This window comes from Felis catus, chromosome B3 (assembly GCF_018350175.1).
Source record: "Felis catus isolate Fca126 chromosome B3, F.catus_Fca126_mat1.0, whole genome shotgun sequence".
Classification (NCBI taxonomy): Eukaryota; Metazoa; Chordata; class Mammalia; order Carnivora; family Felidae; genus Felis; species Felis catus.
In genome coordinates, this window is record NC_058373.1 from 40,055,762 (window position 1) to 40,082,176 (window position 26,415).

The 26,415-nt window shown below is 47.3% G+C and overlaps 2 protein-coding genes across 5 annotated transcripts; one reads left to right on the forward strand and one right to left on the reverse strand.

Annotated features, from left to right (window-relative positions):
* Positions 1-768: 768 nt before the first annotated feature.
* Positions 769-13,783, forward strand: RASL12 (RAS like family 12). 2 transcript variants are annotated; one of them, XM_003987035.6, is made up of 5 exons: positions 769-1,038; positions 2,927-2,983; positions 9,190-9,263; positions 9,963-10,153; positions 12,800-13,783. In XM_003987035.6, exons 1-5 carry the CDS (start codon positions 936-938, stop codon positions 13,173-13,175), a joined length of 801 nt encoding a protein of 266 aa, XP_003987084.1. In that variant the 5' UTR covers positions 769-935; the 3' UTR covers positions 13,176-13,783. The 2 variants fall into 2 exon arrangements, with proteins under 2 accessions (XP_003987084.1, XP_019687792.2); XM_019832233.2 differs by having other exon boundaries at positions 930-1,038; positions 9,190-9,541.
* A 1,147-nt stretch (positions 13,784-14,930) lies between these two features.
* SLC51B (solute carrier family 51 subunit beta) lies at positions 14,931-25,971 on the reverse strand. Of its 3 annotated transcripts, none has more exons than XM_019832234.3 (4): positions 25,402-25,971; positions 18,585-18,685; positions 17,467-17,557; positions 14,931-15,258 (listed from the first exon to the last, which is right to left on the reverse strand). In XM_019832234.3, exons 2-4 carry the CDS (start codon positions 18,679-18,681, stop codon positions 15,045-15,047), a joined length of 402 nt encoding a protein of 133 aa, XP_019687793.1. In that variant the 5' UTR covers positions 18,682-18,685; positions 25,402-25,971; the 3' UTR covers positions 14,931-15,044. The 3 variants fall into 3 exon arrangements, with proteins under 3 accessions (XP_019687793.1, XP_003987085.1, XP_044915094.1); XM_003987036.6 differs by having other exon boundaries at positions 18,585-18,796; positions 25,402-25,970; XM_045059159.1 differs by lacking the exon at positions 25,402-25,971 and having other exon boundaries at positions 18,585-20,121.
* Positions 25,972-26,415: the final 444 nt, after the last annotated feature.

Here is a 26,415-nt window from a genome sequence, read left to right on the forward strand (position 1 = left end):
CATGATCAGATTTATCCTGGGTCCCAAAAGAAATGTCAGGTGACCCCTACCAGGCTCATCCATCAATCCTAGAATCATTATAGGCATGAGAGGGTGCCAGGTTTTAGGATAAGTAAAATGCTCCGTTTACACACTAGGCCACAAACACATGCAACTCATTAACTCCCATCAGGAGTTAATGTAATCCATCGTAATCCAGGATGGGTTAGGTTTCTTGAAGCTGGATACATATTGACCATGAAATGTTAGTAAAGAAGTCTCTTCCCCTTCTCAGGAGTCAGGGTTCTGCCTGGAGTTTGCAGTGATGCCTGAGAGTCCCCACACCGAAAGGCAGGGTAATGTAGTTGGGGAAGTTGTGTGCCAAGGCTGAGCTGGCTGTGACTGTGACCTAGAGAAAGGGCAAGTCTGGGAATTGAACCGGGCAGGCTTCCCGGAGGAGGAGGCGGGGCCAGCTGCGTAGAACAAAGGAAGGAGTGGATTTTTTTGCAGGTGGAAAGAGATTGCACGGAGGTTCAGACTAGGCTGGAAACATCCTTCCCCTCACTCCGCCTACCCCAGCCTCTCTCTCTCCGGTCCTGGGCCTTGCCTGCAGGGTCCCGGGGAGCTCCAAGTGGCGACAGCGCTGTCTTCCAGGCGAAGCCTTGTGGGCTGTACGGCCGGCCAGAGCTCCCTCCCACAGCCCTTACAAGGAGTTTGGCGGCTCTCCGGGCGGCCCCGCCCGCCAGCCTCCAAGGGCCCCTCCTCCCGCCCGGCTGGGCCGGGCCGCGGGAACGCAGCCCTCTCCGCTCTCGACGCCGGGCCCGGCGCGGACATCGACGGGCCCGAGCCCGCGAGTGTGAAAGGAGCCGGCGACTAGCTCCCTAGGGCCCCAACAGGCGGGCACGCGGCTCGGGGCCCTTCGGCAGAGGACTCGTGACCATCTCAGCAGGGTCGCCATGTCCTCGGTGTTCGGGAAACCCCGCGTGGGCAGCGGGTCGCAGAGCGCGCCTCTCGAGGTCAACCTGGCCATCCTGGGACGCCGCGGGGCTGGCAAGTCCGGTGAGTTGGGTAGCGGGACGGAAGATAAGGAGTTAGGGGAAGACCCGAGAGACGGGGAGCAGGTGTGGACGCTGTGGACTTGGTTGCAGGCAGGCTCTCCCACTGGCTTTGGGGCTTCCTGCGCCCAGGTGGGTTGAGTGAGACACCGCGATTTTCTTCTTTGCCTCAGTTTTTCTGTTGCTTGTTTCTCTACTATGTTCTCAGCTCCTCCATCTCTCATCTGTCTTCTGTTCCTTGCCTGTCTTTCCCTTTTTGTCTCGGACACCAGTTGTCTTTCCTCTCTGCTTGTATCTGTGTCTCACGGCCCTCTGCTGATCTCTCCCTTGCTGTTCACTGCTTTCCATCTCCTCTCTCTCGGGCGAGCAGTCGGCCCTGGTGACTAGCACTGCAAGGACATGTTAGGGGCTGATCTCTAGCTCAGGCCCCTAGGAGCTTAGTTACAGCCTTGCTATTCTTCAATTTAGTCTGGGGATGAAGGGAGGTGGTAGAGGTCACTGGCTATTGGGATTTTCCAGGGAGGGGCCACCCCAATTCAATGGATTCTGGAACAAAGTGTGCATTCTTATCAAACGTAATTTTCAAGTTAGACCCCTCTCTTGACTTTCTGGAAACCCCTTAGACTACCATCCCAGGTGTCTGGGCCTTGTTCTTGATGAACCTAGATTTTGGGTTGCCACTGAGATCATTTCTGCCAACACCGAACTCTGGCTTAAACACTCCTGGCAGCTCTCACCCAAGTGAGGCCCAGGTGGGTGGGTGTCCCCGTAGGCAGAGACCCAGAAAAAGGTTTCGTTCCTCTGTCCTGCCACTTCACAGTCCCAGGCAGCTAAAGGTGGGAGGGCTGTTTTCCAGTTACAGCCATTAGTGACTGGCCAACAAGGGCTCAGTGAGCTATGTTTCTTTCCCCAGAGTGTTCTTTGAGACTCGCTGGGATCCTACTCTCCACTTTTGAAACCAGCCCCCTGACTCAGAGAGGGGACTCTGAATCATGTTTTCCTACAGAAAAGATTTGCCCTTTTCCCTTTGAAAATCAAATTGTAGTTCTGTCTTTGGTATAGTTTAGTCAGTGACTACATGAATGAAGGAATTTAAATTTTAAAGTATGTGTATTCCCTGGGTATTAGTTTGCAGAATGACACTGTAAGGAATCTTGGGAAAGAATTTTAAGGATTTTCTTTAAAATCTCACAATTCTTTTTAAGAGTCCGGCACAATAGTTGGCTGGCCCTGGGGCTTTATGTCACTAAATTCTGAACAAAATCAAAGTTCTATTAATGAAGTACACTTGGGGAGAACTTCATTTTAGGTTTTCCATTCTTTGGGACATCCATGATGAGTGTGGAGGCCCTAGTTGGAGCCAAGACTTGAGATATAGAGGACCAAGGGCTAGAATGTGTTTACTTGAGACATGGATGTTCATACTCACCCTGGGGATCACAGACTGATCAACTCAGCTCTTAGTCTTTGGTGTATAGCCAAACCTGGAATAAAAGCCCCATATTTCAGAATTTTCATGACTTGACCAGGGTGGGGGATGTCTAAGTAACTGGTTGAGTGGGTCCTGGACCCCTCAGTTTGAGTCTTTAAAAACACCTGTTAGGCTTGCCTCTCATGGTTTTTCTTGCCATAAAAAAAAAAAAAAAAAAAAAAAAAAAAAAAGCCAGGATGCAACTAGGGGGACATGGTTCCTTATATTTCTGGTTTCTTCTGAGCTTCTTGAACCAACTCCCCAGCTTCTAGACCCATTCCCCCAAAGAGCTGAGCTTAGTGTCAGCCAGGAGTCACAGAGGCTAGATAAGTCCTCCCTAAAATGAGAGGGGCAACCTCTGGGAACCAGCAGCCAAAGACAGCAGGGGATGACTGAGCCAGCTTCTTTCTGTTTCCTGCAGCTCTGACCGTGAAGTTTCTGACCAGGAGGTTTATCAGCGAATATGACCCCAATTTGGGTAAGGAACCACTCCTCTCCATCCTCCTACTGTGTCCCACTTGGATCCCCCCTACCCCTGCCCCCATGCACCCACCTACACTGTGGTGGGCCCAGACCTGACCAGGATTGAACGTCTGGGGCAGAGGGGAGGAACCACCCAGGATGACTCAGCCCGTGGGACAAAATGTTTTACATGCCAGAAATACATCCTTCCACAGCCCACCCCAGACAATTTGGGGGTTGGCTTAATTAGGAAAACTGAGATAGGCTGATATGTCCTAAATTATGAGGTATGTTGAGACTTAAAAAAAATCAAACATAACAGAACGTCTGCAACCATTAAGTGTTGGTCTTCAAGATGGCCACTCAGTATACTTTTCCAGAAAAGCTGGACAAAGCATTTGAGAAACTATCTAGTGCTACTGGTTGCTGACCCATTTCTGAACCACACAAGGAAACTCATCTTGTTTTATAGCCATATCATGGTATATTGGAAAAAAAGGATGCTCTGGTATCAGTCAGAGCTAAGTTTGAACCCTAGCTCTGCCATTTACTGGCTGTACAGCTTTGAAGCAGTCACCTAATCTCTCTGAGCTTCTGTTTCCTCATCTGAAAAGTGGGCATAAAGATGCCTATCTCAGAAAATAACTGTGAGGATTGAAGAAATGACACATGTTAGCCTAGTATTTGACTCACAGTAGGCACAATGCATATTCGTTTTTCCTGCCCTTTTCCTTAACGTTTACATTTATTTTTTTTAATTTTTTTTTTTAACATTTATTTTTGAGACACAGAGAGAGACAGAGCATGAACAGGGGAGGGGCAGAGAGAGAGGGAGACACAGAATCTGAAACAGGCTCCGGGCTCTGAGCTGTCAGCACAGAGCCCGACGCGGGGCTCGAACTCACGGATGGTGAGATCATGACCTGAGCCGAAGTTGGACGCTTAACCGATCAAGCCACCCAGGCGCCCCATTAACGTTTACATTTATAACATTTGTTTTTTGTAAACTGTTCACTGAAAAAAATGGTGTGTCTGGATACTCTTAGCCTTTTGAAAATAGGGGGTTGCAGTCTTGGATTCTTTTTCACTCATTCCACTGATAAGAATGAAATGAAGCATTTGTGGGACCCTGAGGGCTCTCCAGGGAATCCCAGGGCTGTTGGGCACAGGCTGGAAACCGCAGTACAGCAGGGTGTGCAGCAGGGCCCTGAGGGAATGTGCTGTAACACCTGAAGGAAAGAGCCCCTTAGCCCCTTGTTGCCCTCAGTTCACACTGGAATATTGAATTCCAGTGTCGGAGCAGGAAGGGACCTCAGGGCTATTTAGTCTATTGGGTTCTAGAATTTTTTCCCTAAGTAGCAGAATCCCTTCTTCCAAGGTGATCTTAAATAGAACCCCAAGATGTCAAAGAGAAAGCAGAGGGGGTCCCCTGGTTAAGTCAAGAGTACAGGGCAGGCAACTCATTGATAGTCCCTAAGGGATTTGTTTTCTCAAAGCTTGGTTTGACTACCTGCGCTATGACACAGCCCCTCAGTGGAACGGTGGAAGAATTAGGCCCAGGGAGCTGAGGCTTCTGGGCCAAGGTCACACAGCAGGTCTGAGGGGTCTTTTTCTTTTAATGTTTATTTATTTTGGGAGAGAGAGCAAGCAGGGGAGGAGCAGAGAGAGAAGGAGAGAGAGAATCCCAAGCAGGCTCCATGCTGTCAGCGCAAAGCTGGACACAGAGCTTGAACTCACAAACCGTGAGATCATGACCTGAGCTGAAATCAAGAGTTTGAAGCTTAGCCAACTGAGCCACCCAGGCGCCTCCTGAGGGGAGCCTTCTTGATTAGCAGAGGTCAATGCCCATGGGGGTGGGAAACAGGATGTAATTGTGTGTTGGTCAGGGGAGTGTTGAGAGAGGCCAGAACATGGAAGCAGAAACAGTGGGGGAATTGAAGACAGGGAGGAGGTGGGAAGGAAAGCCATACAAGCAGGGGGTATTTGGGAAGGGAAAATGAGGATTTCCAAGGACGGTTCCTCAAAACACAGATCCTGCCTAGCTCAGATATTACATGGGGAATACTTAGGCTAAAAAACATTAGCTGTTTATCTGAAATTCAAGCTTAATTGGTCATCCTATATTTTATCTGGCATCCAGCCTCCAGTTTCTTCGTCCCTGCCCCCAATTCATACCTTTCCTGCCGGGTCTCGCCAGAGCCTACTACAGTGGTGGTTTGGGCTTCCTGATTGAGTAATTTTGGAGTTCTGACCTGATAGTGGAATGTGTGGTCACACTGTCTGGGGGCGGGGGGGGGGGGTGCAGGGCAGCCCTCCACAGTGGTCAGTCACCCCAGCCTTAGGTCTCTCTCCATGGCCTGAGAGCCTGTCAGCTGGAGAGATGACCAGATGCTCCCCTTCAGCCATTCTGGGAGACCAGTCCCACTCCTCCTTGGGATTCTGCCCCAGCATCTAAACATTCCAGCCACTATCCCATGACTGCCTGCAGCAACAGTGGACTCTAGGACCAGAGCCTTTCTTTCTGTGGAGAAAGACCAAGGAGACCAAGGAGAGAGTTAGCCATCAGGACATGTAAAACAACTCTTGCTCCTTTTCAGAGGTCTTCCTTGAACCCAAAGTGAGCTTCTCAAGCATGGAAACCTGTGTTATTCATTTCCGTTTCTAGCATGGAGTGCAGTACTGGGCATGACATATATACTCTTAAACATGAGATTGAATTTTGGTTTTAGGTTTAGCCTTTAAAGAAGAGCTATGACTATTATCCCCATTTTACAGGTAAAGAAACTGAGGCAGAGAGGGCTCAGTGATTTCCCTGTGGAGAACCTCAGGTACAAAGGAAGATGAGTATCACTCCAGTGCCTCTTCACTTAGGATGGCCTTATGTTCTAGAGGGCCTGGAACCAGAAGTCTGCATAGCACTAGGCTCTGGTTTCCCCATCTGGAAGATGGGACCAATAGCTTGTACTCTGTCTGCATAAGGGTTGTGGCTGGGAATGGTGCACCTGGGTGGCTCAGTCGGTTAAGCATCTGACTTGGCTCGGGTCATGATCTCATGGTTTGTGGGTTCGAGCTTCGCGTTGGGTTCTGTGCTGACAGTGCAGAGCCTGAAGCCTGTTTCAGATTCTGTGTCTCCCTCTCTCTCTCGGCCCTCCCTCCCTTGCTCATGCCCTGTCTGTGTCTCTCTCTCTCAAAACTAAATAAACATTAAAAAAAAATTTTTTTAAGCGTTGTGGCTAGGATTGCTGGTAGGAGCTGAGAGAATCAGTGCCTGTGGAAAGGCTGTGCCTGTGCTGAGCACTCCAGGAAGGGCCGGGGTCCCCAGGAGCGAGTCCTCTCAAGGAGGAGCTGGGGAGCACCTTGCCTGGCTTTCTCGGGGCAGAATGACAGCTTCTCACCTCTCTTGCCCTCATCCTGCTCCAGCAAAGATGCAGGCACCATTTCTGAGGCATCATCCTACATGCACTCTGACCAGAGCTCCCTTCGGCACCTTTATTATTATTATTTTTTAAATGTTTTTATTTATTTTTGAAGGAGAGAGAGACAGAGCATGAGCCAGGGAGGAGCAGAGAGAGAGGGAGGCATAGAATTTGAAGCAGGCTCCGGGCTCTGAGCTGCCAGCACAGAGCCCGACACGGGGCTCGAACTCAAGAGCCGTGAGATCATGACCTGAGCTGAAGTCGGTCGCTCAACCGACTAAGCCACCCAGGCACCCCTCCTTTGACACCTTTAAAAAGACTATTACTGGGGCGCCTGGGTGGCTCAGTTGGTTAAGCGGCCGACTTCGGCTCAGGTCATGATCTCGTGGTCCGTGAGTTCAAGCCCTGCATCGGGCTCTGTGCTGACAGCTCAGAGCCCAGAGCCTGTTTCAGATTCTGTGTCTCCCTCTCTCTCTGACCCTCCCCCATTCATGCTCTGTCTCTCTCTGTCTCAAAAATAAACGTTAAAAAAAATTTAAAAAATAAAAATAAAAAAAATAAAAAGACTATTACTGTAAATGAGGGGAAAATAGTTTGGGAAAAGAAGCTTCTCTCAGCATGAAAGTCCCCAGAATGTTATTTAGAACTAGGAATTATGAAATCCATGTGATTAAGGACCCCAGAATGCTCTGGAGAGCAGGACTTGGTGATAGGAAGATAGGACAATACTGTGACTTGGAAAGGACCCCCTATTTCACCTGCCATGGGGGAGGAAGCCAGATAAGATGACATCTGAGGCTTCTCCAAGCTCACCCATACATGTTCCTCCTCAGCTGGCCTGGGAGCTTCTGTTCTTCCCCTGTGCTCTGCCCAGAGTTGGATGATCAGCTAGTCCCCTGAGCAGAGGGTGATGGGCGGCCCCATGCCTAGATGGGGAGGCAGCCCAGTCTAGAAGGCCTGAGTTCACATTCCTTCTACTGATGGAGTGCTGTGTGGCAGTGGGCAAGGTCCCTCCTCCTCTGGGCTTCATCTCTCTCTAGTGGTGCTTTGAAAGGCTGTTATGCTGTGAGGAACCACAGGAGACCAACACTAGGCTAAGATTTTCCCCTAGACTGGGCAGGACTCAGTGACTGTTTGGGGAGGGGGGGTGTGGCACAACTAAAAGGGGTGCATCAGACAACTTTGGCAGGAAAATAAAGAAAAATCTGAACAAGATGTAGGCATCTAGGGGCAGCTCTTCTTGCACTAAATATAGTTAAACATTTGGGGCATATTTTCCATTAGATTTTTTTTTTTTTGTCTTTGAATAAGAGTAGCTATTTATCCAAGTCCCCAAACAGGCTGGGGATGGGAGCTGTCTGTGATTCCTGCTGGCTGCTAGTGGACCTGGCATGTGTCCAGGCCTGGCTTGACTGCCAGTGGCCCTCAGAGAAAAGTGGTGGTGAATTCAGCCAGGGTTGGGGAGGTGGAGGAAAGCAGAGAGGGCCCCAGTTCTGCCCAGGGGTTCTTCTTGGGGTCACTTGGGGCACCCAGGGAAACATGATGGCCAAGTGGACTCATACACATGGGCCAGTGGCACAGGGGAAGGTTGGAGATAGAAAGAATGTCAATATGACAATGAGGTCCTCTTTGCATGCCAGGCCATCTGCTGCTTTCTCAGGTTTGAGGGTGTGAGATGCAGAAAAAAAAAAAGAAAGAAAGAAAAAAAGTTAAAATTCATGAAATCCAAATAAAGTCAGTAGTTTAGTTCATAGTATGGTACCAATATCAATTTCCTGGTTTTGATCATTTTACTACGGTTATGTAAGGTGTTAACCTTGTGGGGAGCAGAGGGAAGGGCACACAGGAACTCTCTGTACTATTTTGCAATTTCCACACAAGTCTAAAATTATTTCAAAAGAAAAAGAAAAAAAAATATCAGCTAGGAATGTGAACCTGCCCTGTCAGCTTTGGAGCACCACAGTCCCCTGTCCTTTACCAGACATGTATGATGGGCCAGGCCCCATGCCTGGGGGCCCATCCAGTCCTCACACAGCCCTATGAAATGCAGGAACAAGCATTTAGCACAATGCCTGGCACAGAGTAAAATCTGAAAAATGTTTAGCCAATGTTATCATGTTATCCCCATTTTAAAGTGAGGAAACAGAGCCTCAAAGAACTGCTTCAAAGACTTGGCCAAGTCACATAGCTAAAAGGTAGCTGAAGTTGGGTTTGATTCCACATTTCCAACCTAAAACGTCTGACTATGCTAGAGTCCTCTGCTATTATTTTGAAGAGGAATATTTGTAAAACCTTCTTGGGACTTCTGGACACACACACACACGGACACACACATTGTGTGCTTTTCTTTTCCCATCTCTTATACCACTGAGTGCAGGAGGATTGTCCTTGGGGGCTTCCTGGGGGGCAGGTATTGTGGTCAGAGGAAAGAGAGTGCAGAAGTTTGGTGTTTGGAGGGGATAGGCTGGCAGTGTAGCTCCAGAGGTCTCTGCTGCTAAACAAGACCATGGGCCACACACTTGATCCTGTAGGCTTGGTGGCCAGACCCAGAACACAATCCCAACTCCTATGGCATGTTCTGTGAGTGACCTCTTATGCTCTGACCCCTGACAGGTAGAGCAGCCTCTCCTCGGTGGGAGGTTCTGTGTTCTCCGTTTGGGTGCCAGCCAAGGCCTCCCCAGTTGTCCCAGCTCAGCCGGCTCCGGAATAGATCCCCCAGGGTCTAGCACAGGGAGGTGGGGACTCAGACCCAGTCACCCACTGAGCAGCCTGCACTGCCTCTGACCTGGCTGACCATCTGTTGCAGAGGACACCTACAGCTCCGAAGAGACAGTGGACCACCAGCCTGTCCACCTGAGGGTTATGGATACTGCAGACCCGGTAACAGTACCCCCATTACCCCTGGAGAGCTGAGAGTCCATGCAGCCTCCTGGGAAGTCCTGGTCCCAGAGTGGATGCCTCAGATGGGAATGTGTAAACTTTTTAAGCTCTAGTTTGCTGTGTGACCCTGAATGAGGTGCTGACCTCTCCATTCCGGAATCTCTTCGTTTGCCAAGTGAGAAGGGATGGGATGGGGCCTGGGGAGACCTGATGGTTGCTGGCATCAACTCAGAGATCCTCTCATCTGGGACTTGATGCTCACATACACATGGAGACAGGTGCTTACAAGTGTTTACACAGAGACCCTCTTCGGCCCAGGTCCCCTCAGTACACACATTTTCCCTATGTTCTCACCATCCCCTGCCAGGACTGGATACCAGTTATTCTCAAAAGCCAAGGGACACCATCAACCTGACGCAAAACCAGCAGTGCCCAGGGATAGCCAGGTCTCTGTAGCAGCCATGCCAGAGTCTTGGCTCTGTGCCTCAGAGGCCAAGGTCTCCAAGTCTCTGACTGGGTGGTGGGAGTGAGGCTTACGAGACAATGTCTCCTTTCACACCAAGCCAAATCCACACTCAAGTGCCCCTTTAAAAAGGGCTCTGTTGGGAACAATATACAAAGACCCAGAGAGTGGGGAGGTGGGTGGGCAGCCCAGGTGAAGGCCTTTGCCCCCACCGAGGCTTCCCTCCTTCACCCCAGGATACCCCCAGGAACTGTGAGCGCTACCTGAACTGGGCCCACGCCTTCCTGGTGGTATACAGCATGGACAGCCGCCAGAGTTTTGAGGACAGCAGCAGCTACCTGGAGCTGCTTGCTTTGCACGCCAAGGAGACACAGCGCAGCTCCCCTGCCCTCTTGCTGGGCAACAAGCTGGACATGGCCCAGTACAGGTGAGCACAGACAGTTTGTCCTCCTCTCTGGAGTTCACTTTCCTCATTTGTAAAGGCTGGGTGTCATCATTGGGGATTGTTTGGCTAAATTTGAATAATCCCCTCAAATTTAGGTTAAAGGTAAGTGGTCTTCCAGACAGGCAAGGGCAGGAAGGGAGGAGCTTCTGGCCCACACAAGGGTTGGACCCTGAAAGTTAGAAGAGATGCCACCCCTTCCATCCTCATGGGGCTTTGTGATCTTTCTCGGCCTCACCCTTCTTGCCTGTCTCTAGGACATTCCATCCTCACTCTCCATAGCTTGTTGATTATTCAGTGCCCAATTCCAGGTCTGAGAAGAAAGGCTGTGATTGGCTCCTGTAATCAGGTTTCTGCTCTGGTCCAACCAGCTCTAGCCTCCCCCAAGCATGGCCCCAGGCTCACTCCCACAGTTGGCTGTGCTGAGGGCAGGTTCTCTTAGACTGAGTTGGACTTGAATCAGAGGTCACAGACTGGGCCAGAGGGCAGATTACCAGCAAATACAGCAGCGTTTTGCTTGGCGAGCACAGAGTTTTAAAAGACCTAGAATTGGAATGCTTTGAGGAGGGGCATGCTCTCTCCAGCTGACCACAGGCCTTACCACTCCCCATGGCTTACCTCCACCCTCCCTATACATTTGAGCTGCTTGCCTGGCCCCTGAAAGCATGATGCTTACACTTGATGAGTGACCCCACTGGCCTTCTTCAACACTGACATTTGTCCTATGTGGCCAGCCCACCTTTGAAGTATGGCACCTTCCACCCATTTTCCACCTGTCCCTCCCTGTGCATGGCTAGTACCCTGCTTCCCCAAGCCTCAAAGGCCCATTCTGGTATTAGCAGGGAGGGGACTTAGGTGCAGAACAAATCAGATGGGCAGCGGGACAGGGGGTGCAGTCTCATGAAGAGGGGCCACGGTAGGAGCCTTTACTGGCCATTCAGCCCTCAGACCAAGACAAATTTCATCTCAGGAAATGAAGGAAGTTGTGTGATCTTAAAACCAAAAGGTGATCTTTGAGGAATTATAGAGCTCACAGTGCCTGCCAGAGGGGTCAGAAGACTGAATTGTGGTAAGTTGTCTTCAGTATGAGGAAAAAATTTAGACAACTGTTTTGATCCTGGTCTTTGCCAAAGGGATTGTCTAAAAATGGTTTGGTAGCAAATAACAAAGATTATGGGACTCAAGCAGTTTCAATTCCCTAAGGAAAGTCATGACAGTTATCTTCATTTCCTTCTTTGATCAAGTCCTGAGGTTAGTGGGTCAGGATTTGATGAGCAGTAAAACTTCTAGCTGAGCATTGGTGTGTCTCCCATAATTGTCTTGCAGCTAGAAGGTGAAACATAGGTTAGAGCAGTGGTTCCTGAACCACTGATAAAATTGTCACCAGGCTGCAACAAAATAAGAGGATAATATTACATACCTGTGTCACCCATTCACAAAAACATGTATACATGTACGGGGTGCTGCATATTCTAAAAATTCACGTTTCAAGCCTCCAGAGTGACAAATCTGTAGATTCAAGCCCATCATAAAAGCAAATAATACCAAGTATTCCTTCAAAAAGGTTTCTTAGGAAGCAGTGAGCTTCCAGACAGGACATCAGCCATGGGTGGGGAGTCTAGATGCTCTGCCTCTGGCCCTTTTTATCCCAGTTACTCTCTGTCTGATACTCCCCTGGGCAACTAGCCCTCTCCCAATCCCCCTCCCCCTGCCAGTTGAACTTTGGCTCAGGAACCTCTTCCCACCAATACCCACCTGTCTCATGGGCTCTGCCACTGTCCTTGGGAATGGCGGATGGGGTGATCAGCAGTGCAGGGTGATCACCAAGATCCAGCCAATGGAACCTTGGCCTCAAGACCTCAGGTACCCCCTACCCCTCCCTTCTTCTGGACATCTGACCTACCCAAGAGCCAATTGTTTTCCTCTCACCTTTAGTCCCATGGCTTTCAGGTCCAAAACTTCCAGGACCTCCCCAGTTAAGTATTCGATCCCACCATCACAAAAGAGGAGTATAGGACGAAGCTGACAATGGGTGCTCTTCCCTCTCTCCTTTTCTCCCTCCTTGTAATGAAATGCCACCCTTGCTCTCTCTTGCCCCTCCCCTGAACAGGCAGGCAAAACTCCCCATGGGCCCTGAGAGCTCTGCTGACCACAGGCATCCTGAGTCACCTCACCCACCCTGCCTCTGTGGGTCACACCCTTCAGTCCAAACCACTGCCTTTCTCTAGAGTCAGTCCCACAGACCTGGGCTGAGGGTGGCTCGTTTCCTGACCAAGGACCCATGCTGGCATAGATGCAGGGCTGGGAATGACCATCTTCCTCGGTGCACAAACAGGGTCTAACCAGTAAGCTTCTCCCTTGCCTACAGCTTTGTTTCTAAATTCTGGCTTTGGTGAGGTCAGCCATCATTCATTGAGCACTGACTCTGTGCCAGGTACTACACTAGGCACACAATACAAGTGGTTTTTCTTAATTCTTTTAACAACCCTGAGAGGTAGAGGTCACTATCCTGTTGTACAGATGAGATGACTCCAGCTCACCAAGCTGGTGAGTGGGGAGCCGAGTGCAGGCCCAGGCCTGCCCCACTTGGATGCATGCTCCTGACCCTGCCTCGCCCTGCTTCCCCACCAGGCAGGTCACCAAGGCAGAGGGTGCAGCCTTGGCTGGCAAGTTTGGGTGCCTGTTTTTCGAGGTCTCTGCCTGCCTAGACTTTGAGCATGTGCAACATGTCTTCCACGAGGCCGTGCGGGAGGCACGGCGGGAACTGGAGAAGAATTCCCTGCCCCGGCCCCTCTTCATCTCCGAGGAGAGGGCCCTGCCACACCAGGCTCCGCTCACTGCCCGGCATGGGCTGGCCAGCTGTACCTTCAACACACTTTCCACTGTCAGTCTGAAGGAGATACCTGCCGTGGCCCAGGCCAAGCTGGTCACTGTGAAGGCATCCCGGGCCCAGAGCAAGCGCAAGGCACCTACCCTGACCCTGTTGAAGGGCTTCAAGATCTTCTGAGGGCACCCCTAAGGATCCCAGACTTAGGGGCTGTGCAGGGCTGCAGGATAGGGGCTGACTTCTCACCACTGGCTTTCCTTCTGATGGAACAATAGCCCTCGCCCTCTGGCGGACAGTTGATCCCTCTTCCAGCACCAAGTAATTTCCCTGACACCCAGTTTACTGTGTGAGCTGGAGGGACAGGCAGAATGCTGCTCTTAGTCCCTCCAGGCCTTGGTTTCCATGGTAACCACTGCCGTTCCCCCACCCTGAAGGGAAGTAGCCACAAGACAACACGGAGACCTAGGTCTGGCTGAAGTGGAAGGAAATTGCAGTGTCCATCATGGTGCCATCACCCCTTCCTGCTCCAGCAACAGCCAGGCCAGATGTGGCCCCTAGTGGACAGCTCTGGATGGATGGTCACCACCAGTAGGCCCTGCGTACAAGGAGGCCGGAGAACATTCTACAGGAGCAGACTTGAAGTCCTGGCACCACCTAGTGGACGGAAAGGGCAGAGCGGCTACAAGTTTTGGGTGGCCTGAGCCTGGCCCTCCTGTTGTCTTCTGATTTCACAGAAGCCCCAAGCACCAAACCCCACAGTTAATCCAAGTAAAATCTAGTTTAAATAATCCTATGGGACAGCCTGTGAGAAGCAAAATTCCCAGGAAGGGCTGTTTCTGGTACTTTGCCTCTCAATGAGGATGGAAGGTTGGGGGCTCTAGGTTGCCTAGGGTAGTGAGCATCCAGTGTTTTAGTCACCAGGAAGCAGACCCGCCTTGTTTACCCATCTTAAATTAAGGATTCTCTCCACGGACCCTCAGGACCAGCTTCCTGAAGCTTAATGATCGAAGCTGCAGAAAAAAGTCATTCTCTCTAGTGACCATCACACAGGATCCAGAGAGCCTGTAACTGGCAGTATCAGACATCCGGTGGGCACCGTTAGCCTGTCCCAGGCTCGTAGGCAGAAAGTAGAGCAGTTTGTAGTCTGGTCCAGCAAGACCCAGTACCTTTGGCAATGGGTCTGAATGTTCAAAGTCCACTTTTGAAAGATAGAACCTAAAGCATTTTTGGCCACCATAGCTTATACCATAACACTGTGGCTCAGATGTGGGATCAGGACAGCACTCTTGGGATTCCATTGTTAGCACAGGGAGCTCTATAGTTTTCTAACTCTGTTTACCTCAGGGCCCCTAGCCCAAAGGAAATCTCTCGTAGACCCTCAGCAGATAAGCAGGTAAAAGAAATGGTTCTGGTAGGAGGAAGGGGTGGCAAGGGGATTCTGAGCCCAGAATCCTGCTCTTGGCAATTCCAGGAGCTTGGATTAAGAACAACGGCTCTAGAGGTACCTGGGTGGTTCAGTCAGTTAAGAGTCGGCCTTCGGCTCAGGTTATGATCTCGCGGTTTGTGAGTTCGAGCCTCACGCCAGGCTCTATGCTGACAGCTTAGAGCCTGAAGCCAGCTTCAGATTCTGTGTCTCTTCTCTCCCTGTCCCTTCCCTGCTTATGCTCACGCTCTTGCTCTCTCTCTCTCTCTCTCTCTCAGAAAAAAAAAAAAAAATTTACATATAAAAAGAAAGAACAACAGCTCTAATCCAGCCTTCAGCCCCATTATGTAGATGGAGAGGTTGAGGTCAGAGAGAGGCTATGAACTCCTCAAAACCACACTAGAAGTCGTAGCCTGGCTTCCTGACCCACAGGCCGGCTATGGATTTTGCGATTTTGCTCCAAGCCCCTTGTGTTGAACCACCCCCATTGGAACCAACTGCATTTCCAAATGCCCACTTCAGATGCATTTTAATAAAAAGGGAGGGTTTTTTTTTCATAACAATATTTTGATTGCAGTTCATTCACTGAATCTGCTGACAACATGGGGCAGTGCTCTGGACCCCTCTTAGCTCTCAGATTCTTGTGGGTCTGGAAGGAGAACGAGTGGCACCTTTCTCCCTTTTAACTCAGTTTCCACCTGGGCCAAATTTTGCTTTTCTGAGAGCAAAGTCTCTCTTAGCATGTTCAGGTTGTTGTCCTCTCTGGCTCCGGCCTCAGCCAAGTCTTGGACTTCCAGAGTTGTTGTTTCCGGTTTGTTTTTCTTCAGTATCTTTTGATTTCTGGGAGGAGAGAACACGCTGTTGAATCGGGGTTCCCTGAGCTGGGGGACTGAGGGGCTGGGGCAAGACTAGGTCTCGCAAGTGGACTAGCGAGGTGGAAAATCCAGTGGGCAGTTCTGGGAACTGCTGGGGGAGAAAGCCAAGATAGTGTGATGTTCTTTTGGCAGAGAAACAGTTTATACTCACCAGTGCATCGTCTCCCCAGATCCTCATTGCCACCATGAGCTCAACTATTATTGCTACAGGCTCCCCTTCAAGGTGACATGTGGCTCAAAAAGGTCAAAAAAGCACATACCTTAGACGTGCATTTAAGTCTCCTGACTCTGGGTTCCGTGTTCTTTTCGCCAACCCACACATTCTCTATCCCAGGACTTCATTCTACTTAGTGCAGGTGCTTGTTACCCCACACCCCATCTCCACCCTCATCCCACCCCAACCTCAGACAAACTACTTTAGGGAAATTCCCAAGTAATCTTCCTGCTTCTAGGTCCTTGCTTTTCCAAACCAGCCCCCATGCACCAGTCATGTTTCTAAAACCGCAGTGTGCACACATCACGCCTTAACTCAAGCATCTTTAGTGGCTCCCGACTGCCCATGTCCTTAACCTGGCATTCAAGACCCAGCCTTCCTTCCAGTAACTCCCCTAAATGTCATCTCCCCGAAGGTGGTTTTACTCAAGGTAAAAGAGTAGAGGGACCGAGCTGTGGTAAGAGCTGACTGCCCAGAGAATCTGCTTGGGCCCCAGGAGGAGTAGCTCATTGTCTGCCTTTCCCATGGACGGCCACTTTGCTCCTGAGTTGACCTTGTTGAGGGCAATGCCTCCTGACAGGGTAAGAAAGGCAAGGTCACCTTTTTAGAAGCTATATCCCTTTGGTTCCTCTTATGTCCTGCATCCAGACTAACCTTGCTAAAACATAAGACTTTCATGTCCCTGTTCAAAGCTATTCCCTGGCTCCCCAGTGCCCATGAGCTAGAACCTGAATACCTTGGAATGGCCCCCAGGACCCATACATTCTGGGTCCTGCCCCCTTCTTGTCCTCCCTCTATCCCCATCCCACTGCCACATGGCTGGGCCCTCCTCCTCTAGCATGTCAAGCTTGATATCTGCTGTCCCTCAGTCTGGAAAGCTTCCTTGGCCCATTCTCCCTCTATCTCTTTGCCCTGAAGGCCCCAGATCCCACTACTGTGCTCCCACTGTACTCTGTATGTCCCGTACTGAGCACCTGTCACTCTGAACTACACTTGTCCCTCTACCAAACTGTAAATTCTATAAGGCAGGGGCTGAATCCCTCTTGCCCGTGACTGTGGCTCCCACTCTCAGAACAGAGCTTGGCACTGAGCAGGTGCTCAGCTCTTACCTGCAGAATGAGTAGTGAATGAGGCCACAGCAATTCATAAGTACTAGTTCTCAGTGTGAACAAAGGGCACTGGGTTTGTTTTTTGTTTTTTACTTTATAGCAGAACTGTGAAGAAAATTCATGCATAATATAAAAGCATAGAAGGAAGAGCACAGAAGCTAGGCCAACACTTCCTTAGATCCTCAATTACCTTATTCTGTACAATGGAAATAAATAACTTGTGCCTGCCCTACCTTACAGAGCTGTCTTGAGGGTCAAATGAGAGAATGTGAAGATACTTTTCAAATTGTAAAACATGGTACAGATATGAGGGAAGGGTTCTCATTATTTTTGTTTGAAAGTTACTGATAGTGATGACTGGTGGGTATATAGTAATTGTTGAAAGAAAAATGGAAGGGAGGGAGGGAGGGAGGGAGGAAGATGTGTGAACCAAGCATTTATTGAATCATTTCTAGAACCCAACACTGCCAGTCGCTTGGGGAAACAAAATTGAGTCAGATGTGGTCTGTGTCCTCAAGGAGCTCTCAAAAGTCAGCCCTGGAAGTTTATCATCCAGGGAATTTAGCAAAATGCCAATGACCACCCCAGACCCTTTGTATCAGAATCTCTTACTCACTTGTGAGAGTGGCAGAGCTGGGATTTGAACCCAGACCTATGTGACTCCAGAACCAGAGATCCTGTCCTCTGCTTGCTGGCCAGGGACAGGGGGTAGTTTTTCAACAGCTTTGTGTTGTCAAAGGACCCAAAGGCTGCATTTTGCTGTCCCAAAGGGTGGTAAGCCAAGCCCCTATGTGACCCCTCCCTAGATTTCCCCACCTCCCCAGAGACCACCCCTAGGCCAGCTCCTCACCTGTTTGCCTGGATGCTCTTTCTCAGGAGGACGATGCTTATCACAATCACCACACCCACCAGGGCAAAGATGGAATAATTCCAAGGAGATGCTGGGGAAGGACACACAGAATGGAGCCTTGAGGAGAGGCTGGGTGCCCCTCAGGCCCACCAACAGTTGGGGCCTCAGCTCACAGCACTAATCGTCCTCTGCTGTAGGCCGGGTGTTGTAGAGAGACCCCTGCCCTGCAGGAACTCAGTTGTGGGGGAGAGAGACTGGGAGGCATGATTTCTGCTCTACAGAAGCCCTAATCTAAAGAGGGACAGCACGGCAGTTGGATAATCATGTGGAAAGCGGGGTGTGGGTGGACATAAACTTCACACTCTTCAGAGTTGTGCCAGAGGCCAGCCCTGTGCAGTGTGAGGAAAGGAAGGAAGGAAAGGAGGCTGGGGGTGGGAAGGAAGGGATGGCTGTAAAACTGTTCCACAACTGCCGAAAGAGAACACCTGAAGTGGCTAATCTGAATTTGGATAATAAGATCTGTCCACACAGTGCCAAAGTGAGGCAGAGTCCAGCCTCAAAGCTATTGCATTAGCTGTTCCCCTGCCAGGAATGTTCTTCCCACACATAATCTGCGTGGCTAATCATTTCATCTCCAATAAGCCTTTATGCAAACAAGAGCATCTTAGTGAGGCCTTCCTTGACCATAGTACCTACACTTCTATTCCCTTTCTGTGCTTAGTTTTTCTCCTTATTACTCATCACCAACATACTATGCATTTTACTTGTGTGTCTGGTTTCTTTTCTTTTTCATTAGAATGTATGCTCCATGAGGGCATGGACATTTGTGCTTTATTCACTGCTGTAACCTCAGTGCTGAGAACAGTGCCTGCTGCACAGAAGGAAATTAATAAATACTTGTGAACGATTGAATAAATGAGTGAATGAATGACCACACCCCAAGGAGAGGAGGGTGCGGGTAGGCCAGACCCCTTGGGGAATTAAGACCCCTCAGCCTCGGTCCCCACCTTGGAGGACATGTGCAGCCTGAAGGATGAGGCTGTGTCAGGGGGCTTCAGCCAGATTCCACTCTGTGTTGAGGACAGACCCCCACCCCCCACCAGTCCCCCACCACTTACCATCTTCTACTCGAAAAAACCAAAGCATTTCTTTCAGCAGTTCCTGAGGCACCACGGTGCCAGCTGGAGCTTGGATGACCCCGTCATTGTGGTCCATGCCCCTGTTCACGGTTGGGATACGTTTCTGACAATGAAATCCTTAGGCCCCTTTGTTCCCAAGCTGCCCACCTGGCCTCCTAGGTTCTGGCCCTTGAGCAAAGCCCTGAAGACCCTTGGAAACAAAGCAGAGAGCATGGATGGATACCCCACCCCAGTTTGACCTCCCTTACTACCCTAACCCAGCTCTCCTCTGGCGCAGAGTTACTGGACCAAGACTGCCTCAGGGCAGGTAGGGTCTGGAGAGGCAGAAACCATTGAAGTGGGTGACACTCAAATATTTATTGAGACTCAGCATGTGTGGAGAGGAGCACTGACCTGGGAGTAAGGAGGATTGAGTCGCTGGCAGGCTGTGGGACCCTTGTAAGGGACATTTTTCATTTTTGCCTGCCCAGCATCCCCATCCAGCTTCTGCAGCCCAACGCACTAGGTCACCCGGGTTTCTTAGCAAATTGTCCCACCTCTCACCATTGATGCCATGTAATAGCCTATCACAGGCTCCTGTCTCCCCCACAAAGCCTGGGCCTATCAGCCTCTCTTCTGGAGACCTGAGACACAGAGCTGAGAATAGGAAAAAGTGCCAGAGAAAGGTAGTCGCCAGCTCCTGCTACTGAAAGCTGGGCTCTCCTCTTTCTCCATCACCATTCCTAGGCCAGATTGGTCAGTCCTCAGCAAACCTCTGATGACTTTTTTTTTCTTTCTCTTTTTTCTTTTTCTTTTTCTTTTTTGGACATGTTGTCAGAATTGTTTTTCTGCCATTTGCAACAGAAAAAACTGAACTCATGCTCCCCTTCCTTAATTTGAGCCTGTTTCCATTCCCACAAAACAAAACAGGTTAAGCTAATTGTGTTTACCAAACCTCAGTCAGTCTCAAAACAGTCACACATCGTGCTTGACGTATTCTTGTACTACCTGTGCTATTACTACTTCATACAAAAATTCCCACTCTCCAGATTAAAATAAGAAATAGGTACAATTAACTTTGTTTAATCCAACATATTTTGTTTAATCCAACATATCCCCAAAAGTACCATTTCAATGTAATCAATATAAAAATGGTTGAGATATTTTGCATTTTTTTGTACCAGGTCTTTGAAATTGGGTGTAAATTTTACACTTATTGCATGTCTCAGTTCTGACTAGACACATGAGGCTTCTGTATGATACATCCCAGGTCTGTGCCCAGGCTGGGGCCCGGCTGTGGCTGCTGATTCTCCCAGCTGTTCTGGGATCCTGACAGGAGGCCTCAGGCCATGGGAAGTGAGCCTTGATCTAAGACCAAGGGGCTGGCCCCTCATCTGGCTCTGCCTCTGGTTAATTTTTCTAGGCAAATCCCTGGGTCCTCTGAAGAACAAAAAAGGAAATAATAAAAATAGAGGTAGAAATCAATGAAATCAAGGCAGGGGGGAATTGACAAGATGAACAAAACCAAAAACCTGTTTTTTAAAAATATATTTATAAATAAATCTCTGGCAAGATTGATCCAGAAAAAGAGAAAAGATACAAATAGAAACAAAGTTAGACCAGAGATTTAAATATATAGAAATGTGTTTTGAACCTGGGGCACCTGGCATCCAACTCTTGATTTTGGTTCAGGTCATGATCTCATGGTTCATGAGTTCAAGCCCTGTGTGGGGGTCTGTGCTGACAGTGCAGAGCCTGCTTGGGATTCTCTCTCTCCCTCTCTCTCTCCCCCTCCCCTGTTCTCTCACTCTCTCTCAAATAATTTTTTTAAATGTATTTTGAACTATATACTAATAAACTTGACAAACCAGAAATGGATGAATTTCTAGAAAAATAGAAAATGTCAAAACTAGACAAGATACTTGAAACTCTCAGAAAAATAAAGTCCAGGTTTAGATGGCTTTAATTGTGAGTTCTAATAAACTCTCAATAAGCAGATAATTCTTACTTTAAATAAGTTGTCCCCAAAATGAACAGCACCAATTGGATTGTTCTTTTAACACTGGTTTCAAAACTACATGAAGACCATGCAAAAAGAAAAGATGATAGGCCCACTCACTTATGAAAGTAGATGAAAAAATCCTAAATAAAGTACTAATTGCTCAAATTCAACAATGTATTAAGAAAATCATTACCAAGGAAGCTTAATACCAGGAATGGAAGGACAGTTTGACATTAGAAGCTTGTATGATATAACTTTTATGTGGATTCTAAAAAAAAGACTTAGGGGCACCTGGGTGACTCAGTCAGTTAAGTGCCTGATTCTTGGTTTTGGCTCAGGTCATGATCTCATGGTTTGTGAGATCGAGCACCGGGTTGGGCTCCATGCTAGGCATGGAGCCTGCCTGGGATTCTCTCTCTCCCTCTCTCTCTCTCTCTTTGCCCCATCTTGCTCATGTTCTCTCTCTCTCTCTCAAAATAAAGAACTTAAAAAAATGAATAAAAATAAAAATAAAAAATAAAAAAAATTTTAAAAGTCAAACTTGTAAAAAATGGAGGGAAATGGTAGTTGCCAGGAAATGTTGGGGGGGAGATAAGCTTTATATTATTTAAGGGTACAAACTTGCAACTAGTAGTACATAAGCCATAGTGATCTAATGCATAAAATAGACAATAATATTATGCTATAATTATGTAATGTGATAAATACAATTACAAAGACAATCATATTACAATATATAAATGTATCAAACTAATGTACACATGAAATTTACACAATATTATATGTAATATAGATTCAGTTAAATACATGAATACATAAATAAAGTGTAAAATTTGATAGGAAAGATGTAAAACTCATAATTCTCAGATGACAAGATTATCTACTTAGAAAGACACACAATTAGAACTAATAGAAGCATTTAGTAAAGTTGCTATATACAAGTTCAATAGCATTTCTCACAATATTAGTGAAATTGGAAAATTCAATAAAAATGAGACGCCACTCATAATAGCATCAAAGCCATAAAGCATCTAGATAAACTTTTCCAAGCATAGAAAAGACCTCTATGAAGAAAATTAAAACTGTAGGACAAAAAAAAAAGTTGGTCTGAATAAATGGAGAGACATCTATGATTTTGGAAAGGATAAATATATTATGAACATGTCAATTATCCCCAAGTTAATCTATTAATCCAATACAATTTCAATCAAAATTCTAGTTGGACTTTTTGAGGATCTTGATAAACTTATTCTAACATTTACATGGAAAAAGTAAACATATAAAAGTAGCTAAGTCAATCTTAAAAAAAAAAGAGGAGAGACTGACCCCACTAGAGGTTGAGACACAGTGATAAAAAATGTGGTTTGGGGGTACCTGGGTGGCTCCGTCACATGAATGTCTGACTCTTGATTTTGGCTAAGGTCATGATCCAAGGGTTGTGGGATGGAACCGGCATCAGGCCCCGAGCTAAGCCTGGAGCCTGCTTAAGATTCTCTTTCTCTCTCTCCCTCTGTCCCTCTCCCCCACTCACGTGCTCTCTCAATCTCTCTCTAAACAAATTTTTAAAATATGGTTTTGACACAAGACCAAATCACTATACCAACGGATCAGAACAGAGATTTCATAGAGACCTATGTACACGTGGGAACTGGACACACTAGTAGGTAAAGGAGGAATTGTTCAGTGGATGATGTCAGGGAAACTAGCTACTGATGAAGAAAAGGAAGACGAGGTGCACATCTAACAAATAGCAAACTGAAGTAGACTCCAAAATTAAAGACCTAATTGGAAGAGGAAAAAATATAAGTTAATAGAAGCAAGGTAGGACTTCTTAAAAGCTCAAATCTTCAATAACAAAAAACTGATGGATTTGATTATATCAAAAATAAGATTATCCGTTCAATGAAGAATACCCTCAATAAAGTAACAAGCACATTTCCAGTTGGGATAAGATATTGATGACGCTTAAAATCAAGAAAAGACTGATATCTAGAGTATACAAAGAATTCTTGCAAATTAACAAGAAAAAGATAGGAACCGTAATAAAAGATAAAGGATATAAACAGGCAACTTACAAAATCAGAAACCCAAAGGCTAGCAAGCATATGAAAAAGTGATCAATCTTTTGGTAATCAAAAGAATGAAAATTAAAACAAAAATGAAATAGCACTTGACATCTATCTGATGGACATAGTTTAAATGGTAGATAATGCTATGTGTTGGTAGAGCTCTGGGACTATAGCCTTAGCCACTAACAGAGGGCATGTAGACAGGCCGCCATCTAGAGCAAATCAGCCAAAGTGTACACGACTCACGACACAGCAGTTCTGCTCCTGAGTATGTATATATCCCAAAGAAATTATCCCCAACAGATAGGGGGCATGCCATACCACTTATGAAAATTCAAAATATATGCACACAAAACTACACGTTTTACAAAACACATTTTTTAAAAAAGATACACATTACACATATTAGGATAGTTATCTCTGGGGGAAGAGGAAAAAGGGGGCAGGAATGGAAATAAAAGTAAAGAAGTAAAACAGAAGAGTTTTGAACAGACCCACGGTGAAAACGTCATGGGGCTAACCAAAAACAAACACAAAAAGAGAACAGAGGGTCTCGGAGACAATCTCAAGCGCCCCTCTTCTGATATGGCTTTCTGCAATAGCTTTGGACGCTCAGTCAGGAACATCCAAAGATAGCTGGATGGCAAACAGCCAACTAGAAAAACAAAGTACTAGTAAAAGGATTGACATCAGAGTTTTTCTCCAACTCTAAATGCTCTGCGAGAAATAAAGAAGCATCTACATATTTTGAGGGGAAATATTTTGACACAAATATAATACTAAGCAAGTTTGGGGCACCTGGGTGTCTCAGTAGGTTAAGCGTCCGACTTCAGCTCAGGTCATGATCTCACGGTTCATGGGTTCGAGCCCCACGTCGGGCTCAGTGCTGACAGCTCAGAGCCTGGAGCCTGCTTTGCATTCTGCCCCTCCCCTGCTCATTCTCTGTCTCTATCTCTCAAAAATAAATAAACTTATAAAAATTTTTTTTAAATACTGAGCTAAGTTTTTCATATATGAATGATCATTTGCATGTCAAGATAGAGATGGAAGTCAAGGAGAAAGAAAGTGTTTTGTTTTATTTTATTTTATTTTATTTTATTTTATTTTATTTTATTTTATTTTATTTTATTATTTTAAAAAATTTTAAGTAGGCTCCATGCCCAACGTGGAGTCCAATGTGGGGCTTGAACTCATGACCCTAAGATCAAAACCTGAGATGACAGTGAGCCACCCAGGCGCCCCCAAGAAAGATCTTTTTTAGACTTTCCTGGACTTGGAAGCTTACTACCTACTTACTCATTACTTACTGAACATCTGTTGAATAAGGAAAAGACAAAGTTACAGGAATGGCTAATGTATGATTTGCTGTTCCAGCTCCAGCTATCTGTCCAGAGCACTTGCTAAGAAGGGTTGTGATTTTCTGTCCAGTCTCAGATGCAGGAGGGTCTGGATTAACTACCAACATTGGCCATAGGCTCCTGTCACATATGCAGACCCCCCCAGACCCACAGAGAAAAGAGCGTGAAGGTCAAGATAGCCAACACTGACTCTTTCTGGGGAAGTGGATGGGGCCTGGATATGTGGGGTGTTCACTTTGAACATTTCTGTACTGTATACGTTTCTCATGAGTACACACTACCTTCATGCAAACAATACATGTAATTATATATTTTTAATGAATGTATTTTGTATGTATATTTTAAGTATATATTTAGCATACTTGTATTTTTTTAGTGTTTGTATATATTCTATCTTTTGAGACAACAGCTCCAATTTTGGATGTTTAATTAATGGAACTAATAAGATGTCAGTTCTTCCCAGTGATCTATGGATTCAGTGCAGTATCAATCCAAGATCCCAGCAAGTTATTTTATGGATATGGACAAACTGATTGTAAAGTTTATATGGAGAGGAAGACCCAGAGTTAGTCAACATAACACTGAAGGAGAAGAGAAACATCAGAGGACTGATGCTACCTGACTTCAAGACTTACTATAAAGCCACAGTGGACAAGACAGTGGTGTACAAATCTGCATGTGGGCTGATGTCCACAGTGGAATGTGTGCTTTAAATATGTATAATATTGTTATAATAAACATACGCCAACAAACAAACAATGACAACATGAATACAAGCCTAGAACTGAGAGCCAGCCCTCCCTGCTTGTGTTAGAGGCCACAGGAACAAAGGACACGTTTCCTTCAGAGCGCTTATCCAGTTTCCTTCTAGAATGGGCATTAATATACCTGCTTTATATATATGTATATTAATATACCTGCTTTAAAAAAATTATTAGCTAGGGGCACCTGGGTGGCTCAGTCACTTAAGCGTCCGACTTCAGGTCAGGTCATGATCCCACAGCTCGTAGGTTTGAGCCCCACATCGGGCTCTGTGCTGACAGCTCGGAGCCTGGAGCCTGCTTCGGATTCTGTGTCTCCCTCTTTCTCTGCCCCTCCCCCACTCATGCTTTGTCTCTGTCTCTCTCAAAAATAAATAAACATTTAAAAAAAATTTTTTTAATTATTAACTAAACTTCATGATTTATTTGGCTTTTATTTTTCTGTGAATGTCTTTTTTCCTATTCCAGGGTCCCATCCAGGATATCCCATTGCATTTAGTTATGTCTCCTTAGGCCCCTCTGGGAGATTCCTGTGTTTTACACAGGGCTTAACCATCTGCCATGGGACCATGATTCCTGCCAAAGAGCCCAAGCCACCCATCCCCATGGGAGGTTGATGACACTCACCTGGGATCTGACTTCTGGGCCTGCCTTGATCTGCTGCTGGGAGCAGCGTTGGTTTCTATGTCCTCCCCTTACCGGAGCACTGGATGGTCTCTGCGCCTGAGCACCCGTCACAGCCGTCACCTGGGGGAACAGTGCTGTAGAGCCTGTGGCAGTGGGGCCCAGCTGGTAGCTCTGCCCTTAGCACACGCCCAGGCCTGGAACCTCCTCTGTCACTCCAGGGTGAATGACCTCTTGAATGAGTAGCCTTAGATGACAAACAGGCTCCTCCTGGCTTTCACGATCTGCAAGAGCCAGCAGCTCCATACTTTCCTTCCTATATGTTGATCTGAAGTAAAGAGAAAACATGTGGACTGTCTTGGGCTGGGGAAGACCCTCAGTCTGGGGGTTCCATTACTGCAGGGGGATATGTGGTATACCCGCCCCAGGCCTCTGTTTCCTGCTAGTATCAATATTTAACCACAGAGCTGGGAGCCAAGCCTGGCCTTTTATAGCCTGTGCTTTCTCACAGTGAAGGTCATGGTCTTGTGTAAATTCCCTACAAGAAGTTGTAAAATAAGACCTTTGGAGGGCTAAGTGTTGGGGGAGGCAAGGCAAGTGACCCAGAGAGGATGAATTCCACAGACTAGGTTGAACAGCATCAAGCGGGAAGGACTTGGTGGGGAAGCAGAGCAAGGCCAGACCCATTTGATTTTTTTTTTTTATTTTTTTTATTTTTTATGTTTAGTTTCGTGAGAGAGAGAGTGAGCTGAGGAGGGACAGAGAGGGAGACACAGAATCTGAAGCAGGCTCCAGGCTCTGAGCTGTCAGCACAGAGCCTGATGCAGGGCTCGAACTCACAAACTGTGAGGTCATGACCTGAGCCAAAGTCAGACACTTAACCGACTGAGCCACCCAGGTGCCCCCAGACCCATTTGATTCTGATTGTCAGTGGGCTCTGGGCTTTCCCACCCACTGGCTTCTTGCATCTCCAACAGTCTTTGGAGTTGGCTCAGCAAGGAGTTCCCATTTCACAAA